The sequence below is a fragment of the Neovison vison genome, chromosome 3 (genome assembly GCF_020171115.1).
Source record: "Neovison vison isolate M4711 chromosome 3, ASM_NN_V1, whole genome shotgun sequence".
Classification (NCBI taxonomy): Eukaryota; Metazoa; Chordata; class Mammalia; order Carnivora; family Mustelidae; genus Neogale; species Neogale vison.
Genome location: NC_058093.1, coordinates 132,317,274 through 132,335,045, shown reverse-complemented (window position 1 = coordinate 132,335,045; position 17,772 = coordinate 132,317,274). Strand labels below are relative to the sequence as shown.

Here is a 17,772-nt window from a genome sequence, read left to right as displayed (position 1 = left end):
ATAAACATATAATGTATTTTTATCCCCAGTGGTACAGGTCTGTGAATCGCCAGGTTTACACACTTCACAGCACTCACCAGTGTTGCATCTCCACTTCCTCATATTAGGGAGATCATATGATAGTTGTCTTTCTCCAATTGACTTATTTCACTAAGCATGATACCCTCTAGTTCCATCTATGTCGTCGCAAATGGCAAGATTTCATTTCTTTTGATGGCTGCATAGTATTCCATTGTGTATATATACCACATCTTCTTTATCCATTCATCTGTTGATGGACATCTAGGTTCTGTCCATAGTTTGGTTATTGTAGACATTGCTGCTATAAACAATCGGGCGCACGTACCCCTTCGGATCACTACATTTGTATCTTTAGGGTAAATACCCAGTAGTGCAATTGCTGGGTCATAGGGTAGTTCTATTTTCAACTTTGTGAGGAACCTCCATGCTGTTTTCCAGAGTGGTTGCACCAGCTTGCATTCCCACCAACAGTGTAGGAGGGTTGCCCTTTCTCTGCATCCTCGCCAGCATCTGTCATTTTCTGACTGATTAACTTTAGCCATTCTGACTGGTATGAGGTGGTATCTCATTATGGTTTTGATTTGTATTTCCCTGATCCCGAGTGATGTGGAACACTTTTTCATGTGTCTGTTGGTCATCTGGATGTCTTCTTTGTAGCAATGTCTGTTCATGTCCTCTGCCCATTTCTTTATTGGATTATTTGTTCTTTGGGTGTTGAGTTTGCTAAGTTCTTTATAGATTTTGGACACTAGCCCTTTATCTGATATGTCATTTGCAAATATCTTCTCCCATTCTGTCAGTTGTCTTTTGGTTTTCTTAACTGTTTCCTTTGCTGTAGATGAGCTTATTCTAAAATTTATAGAGAAATTCACAAGCTCTAGGATAGCTAAGGCAATCTTGACAAAGAACAAAATGGGAGCAATTGTATCACCAGATAGTAAGTTTTACTGTATAGAGCAGTAATCAAGATACCGTGATACTTGCAGAAGGGTTGTGATAGCACATAAGTTAATGAAATAGAGTGGACAGTTCAGAAACAGACCTAGTTAAATAGAGTTATGTCATTTTATACAAAGATATAAAAGAAATTCAGTAAAGGAAACAGAAGGTTTGGAGCAGTTGGACCTTTATACACAGGAAACAATCATGTCTTAAACCTTATATGGTGATACAAAAAGACACTCAAAATGAGTCATTGACTTAATGATAAAACATTACATTATACAACTTTTGAAATGAAAATGTAGGAGAAAAGCTTCAGGATCCAGGTCTAGGTGAGGAATTCTTCGATTGGATACCAAAGCAAAATCCATAAAGACATACTGATAAATTGGATAGTTTCTAAATTAAAGAAACTGTTGGTATGTGAAAGACCATGTTAAGGGAATGGAAAGAAAAGATACATATTCCTACATTTCTGACAAAAGACTGTCTCTGAAAACCAAACAATAAATACAAAAAGTACGTTTAGGAAATGGTCTAAGACATGAAAAGTCATTTCACTGAAGTATACATGGAGTATGTAAACACATGACAAAAGTATTCTTACCTATCAGGAAAATGTAAATTAGAACCACAATGAGCTGTGTCCTTATCAGAATGTATGATTTTTTTTTTTTAAGTGACAACACTAAATGCTGGAGAAGATGAGAAAGTAAAATAGTATGGTGTTTTTTTTTTTTTTTTCCTAAAAAACAGGCTGGTAGTTCCATATAAAACTAAATATGCATTTACTATAGGACTTGGCAGTAAAACTCATGGACATTTATTCTAGAGAAGTGAAAACTTAGGTTCATGCAAGAACACATATACCAATGTTCATAGCTGTTTTTTTTTTTTTTTTTAAATAATAGTCACAACCTGAAAACAGCTCAGATGTCCTTCCACAGGTTAGCAGGTTAAACAGACAATGTGGTGGGATTCTCCTCACGATAAAAACAAAAACCGAAAAGTGGACTGTTCATATATGCAACAACTTGGATGATCTCCAGAATGCTATGCTGAGTGAATGAAAGAGCCAGTCCCCAAAGATTACATGGTGGATTATTCAATTTCTATAATATTTTAGAAAAGAGAAACTTTTAGACTTGGAGACAATCTAATGGTTTCCAGGGACTGGAGACAGGGCGGGGGAACATGAAGATTATGTGTTCTGTCTTGATTGTGGTGCTGGATCCATGAAACTATACATGTGAAAAAATTGTATGGAACAAAATGGACAAACCAAACAAGTCCATGTTAAATTGGGAATATATGATTAAGGTCAGTGAACTTTATTGATTTCAATATCCTGTTTGGTACATTCTGTTATAGTTTTGGAAAGTTATTATTGGGACAAACTGGCTGAAGAATACATGGGATATTTTGGTATTCTTTCCTACAACTGCATGTGAATCTGTAATTTTCTCATTAATGAATTCAGCTATAAACAAGAAATTTAGATTCTCACAAGTGTTAGTCTTGCTATTGAAATGAATTAAAGCCTCCCAATGTAATTTTATGGGGGAGGGGGGAGATACTGAGAGATTGAGAAGAAGGGAGAGAGAGATTGAGAATCAGTCAGTCATGATCAGGAAATAAAATGGCTACTATTAATGAAGCAAAAATGAAAGTGTGGTCTACGTAAGTTCTCAGTGGTGAGGTTGGAAATCCACACATGCTGTGAATGTCTGAAATACTGACACATACACACATAACCATACTTATGACACATTGCCTCCACCTCAGTGTCTTAACCAGTACTGGGTTCATGGGAAGTACTCTAGTAGAACGTTCTAATCCCAAAAGAGAATTTAGGAATTAGAGCAGATTTACATTTGGCTTAGCCTCTTTTTATTTCTTCAGAATTCATTCCATACATTGTAGTATGTTTTCTTGTCACCAAATATACCTGTGATGCATCGTTACCTTACAGTATCTAAAAGCTACACAGTCTCGCTATTATTTATGGTCCTCCTGATGGTTTTTCCAGTGTGCTCCAGCTCTGCCATCTGTTGAGCCATTTGGATGCAAATATATTTAAATTTAGAATTTAATTCAAAGTCTCTGTTTTGTGTATTATTGAATTGTCATTTGAGTGATATATATATACACACACACACATACACATATGCATATTTTCATATATGAAAAACTATGCTGTATATATTAGAAAGCATTATAAAGAATTATAAAGAAGAAAAGTGTAATCACAATCTAGATAAAATCACTCTTATAAGTTTACATATTTTTACTGCAATCATAACTGCTTTAAAATTAAATGAAAATATTCTTTCTATGCAGCTTTTGCTACCTTAATTTATCTATATTTTCAACATAGAAATTGTTATTATTTTATATACATTGGTAGGCAATATTTTTAAAAATATGATTTTTTGTGGATAATAAAAAGTACCTGATTTCCTTTGTAATATTTAAATCTTCGCTGTTTCTAGGCACTCACATACCATGAGATACTTAACAGTCAAAAGCATAATCATCTGAAAAAGATTGCTCTAGGTTAGGTGAGAAACTCATAGGACAAATTATGGGAAAATTGCTGTTTTTAAATATATACATTTTTAATTTTGCTTTTCTCTTGATTTCTCAGTTTTTCTAGCTCCAGAATATAAAAACAGATTTTTAAAAAAACATCTTCGCTATCTAATATATGGATTCATTACTGTTTATTACAAAGATACTTAGTAAAGATTGATATTTTAATTTTAGAGTAAAGTATTCCAAAATAGGAGAGAAGGTTCTTTTTACTCAGTATTAGAGTAAAAATCTCATCTGTCTTTGGGGTAGTTGAATTCCCTGTCTAACTTCTCAAATGTTTTGTATTATGGAAACCTCAAATGTATTTTGTTAAATTCTTCACCCTTAAGGTTTAGACTCAAGTGTAATTTAAAGGAAATTCCATCCATATGTTTATAATTTAATATGTTAGGCTGGTTTTTTCTTTTCTTTTTTATATTTGGTGTCCAAGAATTCTCCTGAGCTACTTCTTTCAGGGATCTTTTGGCAAGATTAGACTAAGTCACAAACCAAAAATTTAAGTTTGGAATTCAACATACATCCATATTGTGTAGGTTCTGAACAATACCAAGATGTTTTCTCATTTTCATTCTAAACATAAAAAGTACAGAGTTGAAGATTACTCTGTGTCACTAAAATGACACGTATTAACTCATAGTCAATAAATTTTCTTATTCTTAAATTGTACTTTATTTGGGAAAAGCATTAATATTTTTAATAATTCTTTAAAATTTCTTTATCTTACTATTTACTATTTAATGAGAGTGAATTTTCAATGAACAATATTTTAACTGCATATCTTCATATACTCAACCATATCTGTCAGTTTCTAAATGTCTAGAGTTTAAATATAGGCAGTGCTTTTTTTCTGTCCTAGCATAACCATGCATGTATGATTATAAATATACTGTAGAAATATAATGTAGTATAAATATATAGTATATATAATATAATATAGTATAAATGTAAATATAAAGTAGAAATATAGTGTAGAAATATAATCTTCATATATGCTAGTGATTATTAATTTATGGTCTGCAGTAGAGCATATTAACTTATGGTCTGCAATCTATGGTCTGAGAACTTGATAATCCATGCAGATATATTTTTTGACATCTAAAAAAGACTATATAAGCATGTGACATGATCCTTGGAACAATAATGGAACATAGAAGTTCATATTACAATACATAGAGAATAACTATGATTTTGTCTCAAGTCTTCATTTCCTGTGTATAATTGTAGTGAAAATGGATTTAACAGAAATGTGAGGGTGCCTGGGTGGCTCAGTCATTAAGCCTCAGATGCCTTCTGCTCAGGTCATGATCCCAGGGTCCTGGGATTGAGCCCCGCATCAGGCTCCCTGCTCAGCAGGAAGCCTGCTTCTCCCTCTCCCACTCCCCCTGCTTGTGTTCCCTCTCTTGCTGTGTCTCTTTCTGTCAAATAAAATCTTAAAAAAAAATTATTTAAAGAAAAGTCATTTGACGTGGAGGAATTATTTTCTACAAGTACTGCTGACTTTCCTAAATATACACAAAAGTTTAGCTCAGTCTGCTAAATAATAATATTAAAATCATATGCAACCTAATTAAAATATACATGTGTACTGTGTGTATATATATTTATAAGTGTGTATATACATACACACATATGTGAATGGTGTATGTTTTTTGAGGTGACGGGAAGGCACATTAAGGGTACTGAGCCTTTTTAAAAAAATTTCCCTCTTCTGAACAAGGAATTTAATGTTTGTCCATAGAGGAAAGCTGGACTCCAAAAGAATCTCTTGTTCTGAGGCTAAGAACATTAGAACCAACATGGAGTGCTGGTACCACTATTTCCTTCTGAATCCAGTCCTCCTGGCCTTTGGATTTTCCTTTTATAAGAAACACAAGTAGGTGGCATTGGCTACTAAATTCCGTAGCCCTCTGGATGGTTTGATGATTTGAAACTAAATTCTTCTCCTTGACCCTCACTCTCCATAAATCAAGGGGCCCTGAGATCACACACTTTGCTGTGTTTCTGTCAGGATACTGATGTTTATCCTGAACATTTGTAAAAGAAACAAATTGGTCTAGTGGCAATAGCTCTGAATTTTGAGATGAAACTTCTGAATCAAGTCCTGTCTCTGCCACTTCCTAGTCATGTTACTCTAACCTTGACGCAGGCGCCCATACCTACCTAATAGAATTTCAGCAAGCATCAGGCAAATTGTACACATTTAAAACACAATTGTGTTTTAAAAGGGGATACATTCTATAAATGTAGAGTTACTACATCTGGAGACTGTGCTTTAATTATACTGGTGGCATTTCATCCTCTTCATTTGAACCTTCAGTGTCTCTCAAACTTGAAATATTCAGAAAGGGGAACATACCTGAATCCAGAGATCAGAGGGAAGAGCATTCCACCCACAGGAGCCTAAGGCAGGAATGAACATGGTCTCTTCAAAGAACAGGAGGAAAGTCAGCATGACTGGAGGAAAAAGGGAAGGTAAGAAAAGGATGGGAGATAGGAATCAAGGCCAGGAAATAAGGTTGGTGGCAGATCATGTGGAACAGACTGTGATTCAGTGTTTTCACTTTCTTCTAATTGTAACAGAGGTGTTAGCAAGTTGTAATGACACTGTAATGTAATTTTATTAAATTTTTAAAAAAATTTTAGACTTCTGCATATTGACTAGACAGAAGTATTAGTAGGCATTTCAGAAGAAGTAATGCTGGAAGGGGTGCTGGTGATTTCCACAGGATAGATACAGTGAAACTGGAAAGAAATACATGGATCTAGGAAGTTATTTGAAGAAATGAGGTAATAGAACTTACCGAGAAAATGTGACTCATAGAGAAACTAGGTTTTTTACTTCAGCTGTTAGATGGATGGTGGTACCATTTGCTGGGATATTAACAATGGAAAGAAAACAAATCTGCTGCAGGCTGGGGAGCAGAAGTTCAATTTTGTATGTTAGGTTGACGTGGAGATTTCTTAGGATGTCCAAGTGGAAGTACAGAGTCACTATGTGTCTGATGCTCAGGAGAGGTGAAGGGACTGGAGATAGCAACTTGACATTCAAGGGCAAAGATGTTCTATTTCATCTTAGCAAGCTTCTGACGCTCCAGTGTTTAGAGAGGAGCAGCAAGGAGAAACAAAGGAGGCCAAGGAGGAGGAGATACCAGCATAATGAGAAGCATGGGTGATAAGGAAAAAATGTGACAAGTGTTTAAAGAGCAAGGAATTTTCAGTTGTTGTGAACATTGTTGAGGTCACATTAGGCAAGGGTAAAAAAATGAATATCCAATTTGTCTCTCTTAAAGTCATCTGTGATCTTGACAAGTGGGATTTCTGTGGAGTGGAAGGTACAGATTTGCAATTAAAATGGGTGGATGAAAGAATGGGATGTGAGGAAATGAAAGCAGTGAAAATAAACAACACGTGAGACAAACTGTTTCTTGTCATAGGAGCAGAGAAACAGGCACTCCTTCCTGGAGAAGGTGGTGATGGTGCAGTCAGTTGCTGAGGGAAATGACCCATACAGAGGGAAAATCATGAGGTGCCCTTGAAACAACCATGGCAAAGCTATTAATATCCCCATTTTATAGATGAAGAAACTCACACATAATTAAGTTTCTAAGGCCACAAGATGGTAAATCACAAAGCAAGAAATAGGCAAATTATGGAAAGAACTTGATGTCATATTTATGTGGTTTCAAAATCCAGTCTCTCTTCCACTGTATTACTGATGTAGGCTGAACAAGACCACTTGGCGCCCAGAGATGTCCCCATCTTAATATCTGGAGCCTGTAATCTGTTACCTCACATGGTAGAAGAAATTTTACAGGTGTGGCTAAATTAAGCCTTCTGAGATGGGGAGATTATCCTGGATTATCTGGATGGGGTCAGTATAATTGCAAAGGTCCTTACAGGAGAAGAGAAGAAAATAGCATTGGCTATAGGGGAAATGATGATGAGAATAGAGTTGGAGTGGTCTGATGAAGGGACCACGAGCCAAGGAAGGTAAGGGGCCTCTAGGGGCTGAAAAGGGCCAGGAAATGATCCTCCCCTTAGAGACCTTAGAAGAAACCAGCCCTGCCCACACTTTGATTTTAGAGATTTAGTTTGAGCATCTGAACTTCAGAAGTGTGAGGTAATAAGTCTGTGTTGCTTTCGGCCATTAAATTTGTGATAGTTTGCGACAGCAGCAATAGGTAACTAATCTACCACCTTTACTATGTTAGTAACTATTTGCAGAATTCTCTGTTGCTCCTTAGTGCAAGTTATATGTGTTTTATCATGGCACTGTGTAATGATTAAACTGAATGAACAAATACTAATTTCTATATTTAAAATATTGCTTTACTCAACCATCAAGACAAGGATGACAGGACAGCGGGGTGGCTCAGTTGGTTAAGTGGCTGCCTTCAGCTCGGGGCCTGGGATCCAGCCCTGCAACAGCCCCTCATGCTACGCCTCCCAACCCTGCTCTTGTGCATGCTCTCTCTCTCAAATAAATAAATAAAATCTTAAAAAAAAAAAGGACAATATTACACAACTTCTTGTGGGGGGGTATATTTGAAACTTCTGAAGATGACTCTGGCAAATATTTTGGATACTAGGCCCTCAGTAGCCCTTGATGGGGAGTAGCTACAAGTCTGAGGGCTTCCAAATTGCCTCTTAAACTCTGGAGTCTGGGTTTCTAAGATGTGGTCTTATCCAGAAAAAAAAAAAAAATTACCTTGCCCCATCTCTTCTTGATGTTCTCTATAACTTTTGATGAATCAGCAGTCTTGTGATTTGGGGGACTTGAGCTTTTTAAAGACTTCTTTGATCTGATTTATAATTCAAAGGATGAATTTTAATCTCTGCCACCCAATATGGTCATAGCTCTTTACCCTGAAAATCAAATTCCAAATCGTACATTAAGATATAAAGCTTAACAAATACTGTCTTGCATGATTTTATATGAATATTGGTTTGCTTTAGTCAGAAGTAGAGTAAATGCAGCAAAGTATTTAGAAATATTTTGCATAGGTATGGCTCGTAAAAGTCTACATGCATTATAACATTTCTGCTTCTGATTCCAGTTTTTTCTCTTAGCCTTTTGATGTGGGATACATTTCAGCCAATTTGGATTATTAATGTAAAGAATGTACAATTGGGGAAATGAAACAGACTTTAAGAATAGGTTTTTTTATTAAAAAATTTTATAACTGCATTTCAGCAATAAACATGACAATCAATTGGACTGTATTCTCCAAACTTCATTACTAAGCCTGTGAAAACTTTCCAGTCAGCTAACACGGAGTGGTTGGCAGCTATGCACATTCCATCAAATGGGTGTGAGAAAATATTACTGAGTCATATTGACAGGAAAGGGCTTTCTCTTGTTCAGTGCAAAGTGTAACCAGATCTATGAGGAATTTCTGACTTTGCCTTATACATTCTTTAGGAGCAAGTGTGAATGGGATAAATGATGTAGGAATTTTGCTTAGGAAATGCATAGGAAAACTGGAATAGTTGGTGGTTTCAAACCCTGAAATGGACAGAAATATTAGAAAATGTTGATGGATCCAATATTAAAGAAAATGTATAATTTTAACAAATAAATAGTTTTTAAATAACAAAAGAAAGCATAACCGCTCTCTTTTAGCACTGCCTGGTTTGTTGTGGAACTGTGATAGGAATTATTTTGTAGGGTAATTCACTTTCACATTATAAATTAATAATAATTGTGATTGGCTATTTGCTCTTTGGTATTTTTATTTTTAACTAATATTTATGGGCAAAGTTACATTTTCCTCTCATTCATTAATTTTTATGAAATTATACAAAATGATCCTTATATAGTGATGCATATTCCAGATTCAGGGTCACCTGTCCAACTTTGGAAAGTGGTAGGATCTTCGACATGACCACATTTTTTTCAAAGCTCTTTTCAGTAAGATGTGCACTCTGATTGTTGGCCACCTGGAAATAGTAGAAAGATTATTCTTATATGAAAATCAGATTCAACAGGGCTTTATAGTTCCACAGCTAATACTAATTTTATTTTTGGCGTAGTTCTCAACAGATATTTTCGTTTATTTGTCGCTATTAAGTTGGATTAGATTGCTTGAGAAAATTGGGATCATTTGTGGTTTTGTTCACCGAAACCTTGAAATTTAAACATAAATATTAGGAAATGCCAAGGAATTTAACAAGTGTCAGGCTTCCATGCAAATAGGTAATAAGTAACATAGGTTTGTATATATCCTTAGAAGAAACATACTTAAGCTATAAACTCAAATCTTAGATAAAATATCTTTATGTCTCAATATTTGTGCACTGGTGAGATATTTCAGGAATATTTTAAAACAGAACTTGCTCGAACCTGATTGATACCCTAAGTTTACGTAAGAATAGTTAAATTATGTTATATCCTCCAAGAAATTCTAAATGATCTGAACCTAAATTGGTAATTGGCAGGCAAAGCATTATAAGAGCTTCAAGATGATCAGCTTGCCAGAAAAAAGAAATTTTCATTTTCCAAGCTTCATTACAAATGATACATTGGCTTTTATAAAATGGAAATGGATTGTGGATTTTGGATCTTTCTTTATTCCTCTATTCATACTCCAAAGAAATAAGTCTGATCACTTTCTATGTCTAATCTAGAAGGTGTTTATTATAAATGTAGGTCTTTTTTTATGGGCTTTGTTTGTTTTTGTTTTTGTTTTCTTCTTTAAGCAGAGAAGACATTGCTGTTGTCTGGGAATGGTAGAAATGACATCAAGATATGATGTGGAGAGATTATTCTGAAGTAGATTTTTTAAAGAAATGGAGTTAATTTTTTTTATCATTGAGCATTATCTAAAAAATATATTATTTTTCTCAAATAATTTTTTACTGAAAATCTAGACTAAAATAAGGCATCACACGTCTTCAACAGCCCTGGGAAAGAGTAAGAGTTAAAGACTTAGGAAGCAGGGAAGAAGAGTCTGCTAAGAAAAGGGCGGGGCTTATCATATGAATTCCATGCTAATTCTTTAAAATAAAGTTATTCTTTAAAATAAAATAAAGTTAATTTATAATTGGTCAGATAACGAAATTTACAGTTTGATAATGACTGCTAGGAAACATAAATATATGTGTTTTAAAGTGTTTTCATTTATGCTTTTACTACAGGTTTTTGGGGAAAAAAGTATGCAAGCTTTAAATAACATATAAATTTATTCGATATTATTAATTACCTTTTTGTGCAAGTATTTCCTGCTTCTGTATGGTTCCAAAATCTCACATTCACAACAACAAATATAGACTATACATTATATAGATACTATACATTATATAGATTATACATTACTGTATAATTTGCCACAGTGTATGGATTTTTAGAATATAATACTTACCATGGGCAGAAGCTGAGCTTTCCCGTAGTGGCGTGATCTCGCCATTCCCTGTAATTGTTCACCTCCCTTCCTGTTACAGCTGGAGTCTCATATTTCATATTTAGTGTTCTCTTGCAAAACTTTCCTAAAAACATTTTTTTCTGCTTTAAACCAGTGCAGTATACATATTTTTATTATACTAATCACATGCGTATTTTTGATGGGCCACACTTTAAAATAACACTTTGGTGTTTTACTTTCCTGAATATTAAAAACTGATTTTTCTTTTTTGCTTTTTATCAGAGTGTATGGCATCATACCTAAAGTAACAACTGTTCCTTAGTGTTATGTTTTGAATCTGAATTAAGCTATTCACTCTTCGCTTATGGCTTTTATTAACATTATTGTGTATGCATTAGCAGTCCTGTGCTTCTTAGGGGAAAAAAAAGTCCAAGAAGGGTTTCATTTAGAATTCATTTCCTATAGGTTAATGGAAAGCAATAAGTACAAACAATAAAGCAAAAATCCCTTTGGACCCTATTCGATTCTGCCCTGATAGTATAACTTGTGCCAAAAATGCTTTTATTTCTGGCCCACCTCATTCTTCAGATAATACATAAGACATCTGTCACTTCGGAGAGACTTCCTTAAGTATAAGGTATATGTTGAATCACAACACACTGTTTATTTCTCTCAAAGAGTGTTAAAATTTGTGATTGTAGCTTGATTTATTGCTTTTGGTTATTAACAAGGTCCCAGGATGGCAGAATCCATGTGTATTTTGTTCACTACCACAGAGGAACCTCAAAGTAAACTTTCTGCTCAGATGTCAGGCCTGTAAGGGATGGAGGAGAGTCAAGCATGGGTCTCTCTGACTGATACCTGAAGGATAAGAAACCAAGGGGAGGTGAGCGTGTGGAGAGGAGAGAGTCTCTTGCATAGCAATCTGATTGATCAAAGAAGAAAGTTGAGGGGAGGTTTGTGCAGGGAATGGACACATCAGGGTGACTGAAGCATGGGGCACAGAAGCAGGAAGACAGAGACAAGGCTGCAGGGATTTACGGGCCCTGAACTTCCAGTTCCTTTAAGCTCTGATGAGAAGAAATTCACTCAGAACCTAGTGTCAGGATCAGTTGACTGTGTGATTGACTGTGTTGTGGTGTGATTTAGTGGAAGATATTGGAGCATAAACATATCCAAAATGGAAATCTGCCAACTGTATTTCCGAAATAACCTAAAAGATGATCTTATTATTGTGAACATAGTATTTTGAAGTTGTAGGCTTTTGATATGGGGAGGCAAAGACTCTGGATTCAAATTTCTTAATTCCCGAACTGGGTCGGCCTGTTGTAAGTATATGACTTGAGTTGGTTACATTAGCTCTCTAAGCCCTGGTTTCTTCATCTCTAGGATGCAGATAATAGTAGCGCTAAATATTTCATTGATAATATGAATATGATATAGAAATTGATTTTATCTTTATGACATGCATTTAGGAGCTTCTTATTTATCCTTTGCTGTCCTTGTTTTTAAAGTATAACATCTCTCTTTCCAGAATAGAAAAGAAACTGAAAAAAAAAATGATACAGTAGTCCAAACTAACATATTTGGTGACTTGTACAGCACTGGGGATAACTGTCAGCTTGCCTAAGAGACAACCTGGACTGGACAGTCTGTGGTGTTTTTCACTTAATGGTCACAAGAACTAACTGAAGTACAATGATATTTCTGTCTCCCCTTACAGATAAGGATAATGAGTCAAAGGCAATTTATATAATTTGTCCAAGATCATTTATATGGGAAGTGACAGAATCAGAGCTTGAATCAATGTAATCTGGAACTCAATGTCACATACATTAAGCTTCTATTTAGTGAAATATAATGTTTAATAGTATTATTTATACAGGGTAGGCCCATCATATTTATTTGATTATGTATTTTGTATTTATGTATTGGTTATGTATCAGTCTTCAGGGTAGCCTGATTATATGAATATTTTTAATAGCTTTATTGAGGTGTAGTAGATACAAAATATTGCACATATTTAACATATATGATTTGATGAATTAGGACACTGACATGCACCTGTGAGCCCATCGCCATAATCAAAGTAATAAACATATCCACCACCTTCAAGAGTTTCCTTGTGCCCCCTCCCTCCTTTTTATGGTAAGGACAATGCAAAATTTAGTGTAAGAAACCCAAGAGTCAATAGCATTAAAATATTTTCTCATGCACCAAAGACTGTGCTACAACCACTGACAAATACTTCCACAGTCATTGAAATAAAACACAAGGAACATGCACATATGTATAGGGAAAATGTGTGCCTTAATAGATACACATAAGGATTCAATATGTCATTTACACTTGCTTGAGAAACACTTTAGAACATGAAGAACTATTCAAGTTCAGGGACTGAATGATTAAACCCCAACTCAATTTTGTTTAGTCAGATGTGAAAAAATACATAGTTAATTGGTAGGAAAGGTCTCCATGTACCAGAATCCAATTATAGAGTCTTCAAAACAATAGTAAAATAAAAGTTAATGAGAATTTTTAAGGACATTATAATTTTACGATACTGATTTAGTTTGAAAAATGGCAAGGATAAATTTAAATTTAATATGCTAAAATAAGTTTTCTGTTTTTATTTTGGAATTCCAGCCAAGGGAAAAATATTGGAGGTATCATTAAATAGTGAATAATGAATATATATATATATTTGCACACACACACACACACAAATATATGTATTTGTATGATATGTGGATACATATACATAAACTATGTGGTGTGCTTCTAAGAGTTCCTTATTTTCATTTTTAATATTGGTCTCAATTTACTAATGGCCCAAGAAATTTGGTCAGCTTTATTATCATTGCCCTCTGAATTGCAGTAAATGTAGGGAACAGTTACTCCAAATCAGCACTAACTCACATGTGCTTGGACATGTACCAATGCTAACAAAAATAATTACAACCATGAATCTGTATTATTCTAAGTGTTATAATAAGGAGTGAATTGGTCTGGCACCTCTAAAGAACACTTGTTAAAATGGGTTTTTTCTTTTGAGAGTGATAGACATTTAATATTTTTTTTCAATAAAGACTTATTTTGTAAGTCAGCATATAAAGATTTATTCTGGGGGCACCTGGGTAGCTCAGTCAGTTAAGCAGCCGACTCTTGATTTTGACTCAGGTCATGATATCAGGGTTCTGGGACTGAGCCCCACACCAGGCTCCACGCCCAGAGAGCGGTCTCCTTGAGTATTCTCTCTGTCCCTCTTTCCCTGCCCCCACCCCACTCATGCTCTATATCCCTCTTTAAAAAAAAAAAAAAATCTTAAAAAAAAAGAAAAAACTTATTTTCTAGGCTGTTAGTATTATGAAACTCCTTCAGTTGATGAAGTGGATGGTTTGTAAGGAGGCAGCTTATGATCTGTAACTGTATAAAAGCAAATAAAAAATGAGAGGAGTTAATGTCATGCACATTAAATGTTATTTATACCAATATATCTTATTTGATAGTAAAAATGGGCAATCTTATATAACTACAGAACTTTATGAATTGTAGATTAACCTGCATGTTTTAAGTGTTTAGTTTAAAGGAAAGCTTCTCCTTGCTGTCATCAATATAGCTATGTTGCCATATTGAATAAAGTAATGGATATACATACTGATAAGTAGGTCTGCTTTTACCAGTTAATTTGAGCAGTGCTCCTTACAGCACCTCCTACCTACCCTAGCAACCCAGCACCAACTTGACACACAATATGTACTAAATAAAAAATTGATGGAATAATAAATATATTTTCCTGTGTGAATATTTATTTTTTAATTTTTATGTGCCTGTCTCATCCACTGAACTACAAAATCTTTAAGACAAACACCATGTCTTATTCAGTATTTTTTTTTAGAATTTATCATAATAATCATGGGATGAAAATAATTCATGTATCAGTCTGATGCCATTTGACTGCAAGTGACAGAAAACTGAACAATCACACCTTGAATAAAGTTAGGTTCTCACATGGCAAGAAAACCACAGGTATGGGGCACCTGAGTGGCTCAGTGGGTTAAGCCTCTGCCTTCGGCTTGGGTCATGATCTCAGGGTCCTGGGATCGAGCCCCACATTGGGCTCTCTGTTCAGTGTGGAGCCTGCTTTCCTCCTCTCTCTGTCTCTGCCTCTCTGCCTACTTGTGATCTCTCTCTCTCTCTGTCATATAAGTGGATGAAATCTTTAAAAAAAAAGAAAGAAAGAAAGAAAGAAAACCACAGGTACACATTCTAGCTTTCATGCTGCTGTTCAATCATCAAATCAAGTGCTTTTCCTCTTTCTGTTCTACCATTTTAAATATTATAAGGTGGCTGTTACACTTGCCTTCTTCCAGAATCATGTCTTGGTTTAGGCAGAAAGAAGCAGAAGAAAAGAGTTTTTCATTTTGTGATTTTTTTTTTTCCCGTGTATTTGAGGTGGGAAACTTTCCCTGCAGATTTCCCCTGAAATCTCAGCCAGGACTAGTTCCTATGCTGACTTGAGACTAGTGAATGCTCAGCGAAGTGGAGGCCATCATGGAAGAGACCGGTTAGGATTTAGGCCCTGGGATTAAAATGGACGTTTATCCTCTCGGAAATCAATAGGTTCTGCACTCCACTTAAACAGGTTGAGCTTGAATTAGCAGGGAAAAGAGGATCATTGAGTAGTTAGTGGACAACATATATTACAGTAAATATTACCTAAAAAAATTGGATTTCTTAAAATGAATTATTCATGTCATATGCTACCCCCAATTGCATCATTATATTTTTATTTTTACTCATTTGGCAAAATGTAATAGGAGCAATTTCTGTTTTTTGAGGATAATTATAAATGCATGAGTTTTTCCATATTTTTAGTTACAGTGGAAAGGAAAATATGCAATATTGAAAGATACATTGTTTTCATAAACCTTCTTTTTTAAATGTAGGTCTTGCTCTTGTAATTGCAAGGGAAACTCAAATATTAATTATGTTATCTGTCTTTTCTTAGACCTCAAAAGATAAATATGAATTTAGATTCCATCCATCGGTTAATTGAGGAAACCCAAATCTTCCAGATGCCACAGTCATCAACAAAACCGCCTTGTGACATGGTAGCACCTGCTTCCCTGCCCAGGGACACTTGTCATTACTGTTTGCCACTTCAGGGGCTGCCATCAGGGGCCGCTCACAACGTCTGTGCACACTCATGCAGCACCAGTGAGTGGAATATCTGTGAAGAGCTTCGCCTGCGGGAACTTGAAGAAGCCAAGGCCAGAGCTGCCCAGATGGAGAAGACCATGCGGTGGTGGTCAGACTGCACTGCCAACTGGAGAGAAAAGTGGAGCAAAGTTCGGGCTGAAAGGAACAGCGCCAGGGAGGAGGGAAGACAGCTCAGAATAAAATTAGAGATGACAATGAAAGAATTGAGTGCATTGAAAAAGAAACAAAGTTTGCCACATCAAAAAGTGTTAGAAATCACGCAGGACCTGAAGCATCCTGGTTTCATAGAAGTGCCCTCTGCAAGAGGAGAACGATTTCAGATTGCTTCCCAAACATGTAAGTCTATCGGAGAACATCTGGTGAAAAGAGAATTTCCTACAAAGGACAGCACGGATAGTAAGGTAAGTAAAGGACTCAGTAGAGGAATTCCGAGATTATGAGCATATTCGAATGCCGTATACGGTAACGGGCAGGAAAGGGAGAATGGCAAACCCAGTGGGGACTATATTTATTTGCTTGGGCTGCCATAACCGGGTACCACAGACTGGGTGGCTTCAGCAACAGAAGTTTATTTTCTCCTAGTTCTAGAGGCTAGAGGTGTGAGATCAAGGCGTAGACAGGTTTGGGTTCTTGAGAGACCTCTCCTTGGCTTGTAGGTGACTATCTTCTCCCTGTGTCTTTATATCATCTTTCCTCTGTGTGTGTTTATCTCCAAATTTCCTCATAAAGAAACTATCTCTAGGCCCACCATCATGGCCTCATTTTAACTTAATGACCTCTTTAAAGACCCTATACCAAATACAGTGTCATTCTAAGGTACTGGGGGCAGGGTAGGACTTCAACATAGAAGTTTGTGAATGAGACACAATTCAGTAGCCCATATTACTGATCTTAGTTATAGTTTTAAGGAAAATTAACTCAGCATTTTTATGTGAAAATTAAATATTTAGAGAGACTTCTCTCTTTACCCTAATTATGACAATACTAATAATTATTCATACAGTACTTTAAACATTTCCCGAGGTTTGGGACTTTAGCCTCACAATTAATTCCTATAAAATGGGTACCATAGGGAAATATCTTTATGGAGTGCTTCACATTATCCACTTTGGGAATTTCTCGGTATTCTTGAAATCTTGAGGTTTTTGAGAATTTTGCATGAAATAAACTTTTTAAAAATTTATTTTATATAGCAGTTCATAACCGTATTTATCCATTTTTTTTAAAGATTTTATTTATTTATTTGACAGAGAGATATCACAAGCAGGCAGAGAGGCAGGCAGAGAGAGAGAGAGGGAGGAAGCAGGCTCCCTGCTGAGCAGAGAGCCCGATGCGGGACTCGATCCCAGGACCCTGAGATCATGACATGAGCCGAAGGCAGCAGCCCAACCCACTGAGCCATTTTTTTTTAACCTGGAAAATACTGTTAACAACCTATGGACCATACTTCCAGAAACTTTAGGAATTCATTTTATCTTTTTAAATAATATCAGTTTATATCGTTATCCTTTCTACTTAATTCCACCTCTAAAAATATAAATCATAATATCTTGTTCTTCTATAATTCCATCTAAAATTTTAAGCCTTTCTATGATGCATGGGATTTATGGTAGCTATAACCTAGATTCCA

At 35.5% G+C, this 17,772-nt stretch overlaps 1 protein-coding gene across 4 annotated transcripts in view; it reads left to right on the top strand.

The window, feature by feature from the left end:
- Positions 1 to 17,772, top strand: part of CCDC102B (coiled-coil domain containing 102B) — a 189,537-nt gene that overhangs the window by 79,242 nt on the left and 92,523 nt on the right. For all 4 annotated transcript variants that reach the window (XM_044242831.1, XM_044242830.1, XM_044242832.1 and 1 more), the window contains one exon: positions 15,931 to 16,543. In XM_044242831.1, the coding sequence (XP_044098766.1) occupies positions 15,947 to 16,543 (597 nt within the window). In that variant the 5' untranslated portion in view covers positions 15,931 to 15,946. The remainder of the gene's footprint in view (positions 1 to 15,930; positions 16,544 to 17,772) is intronic.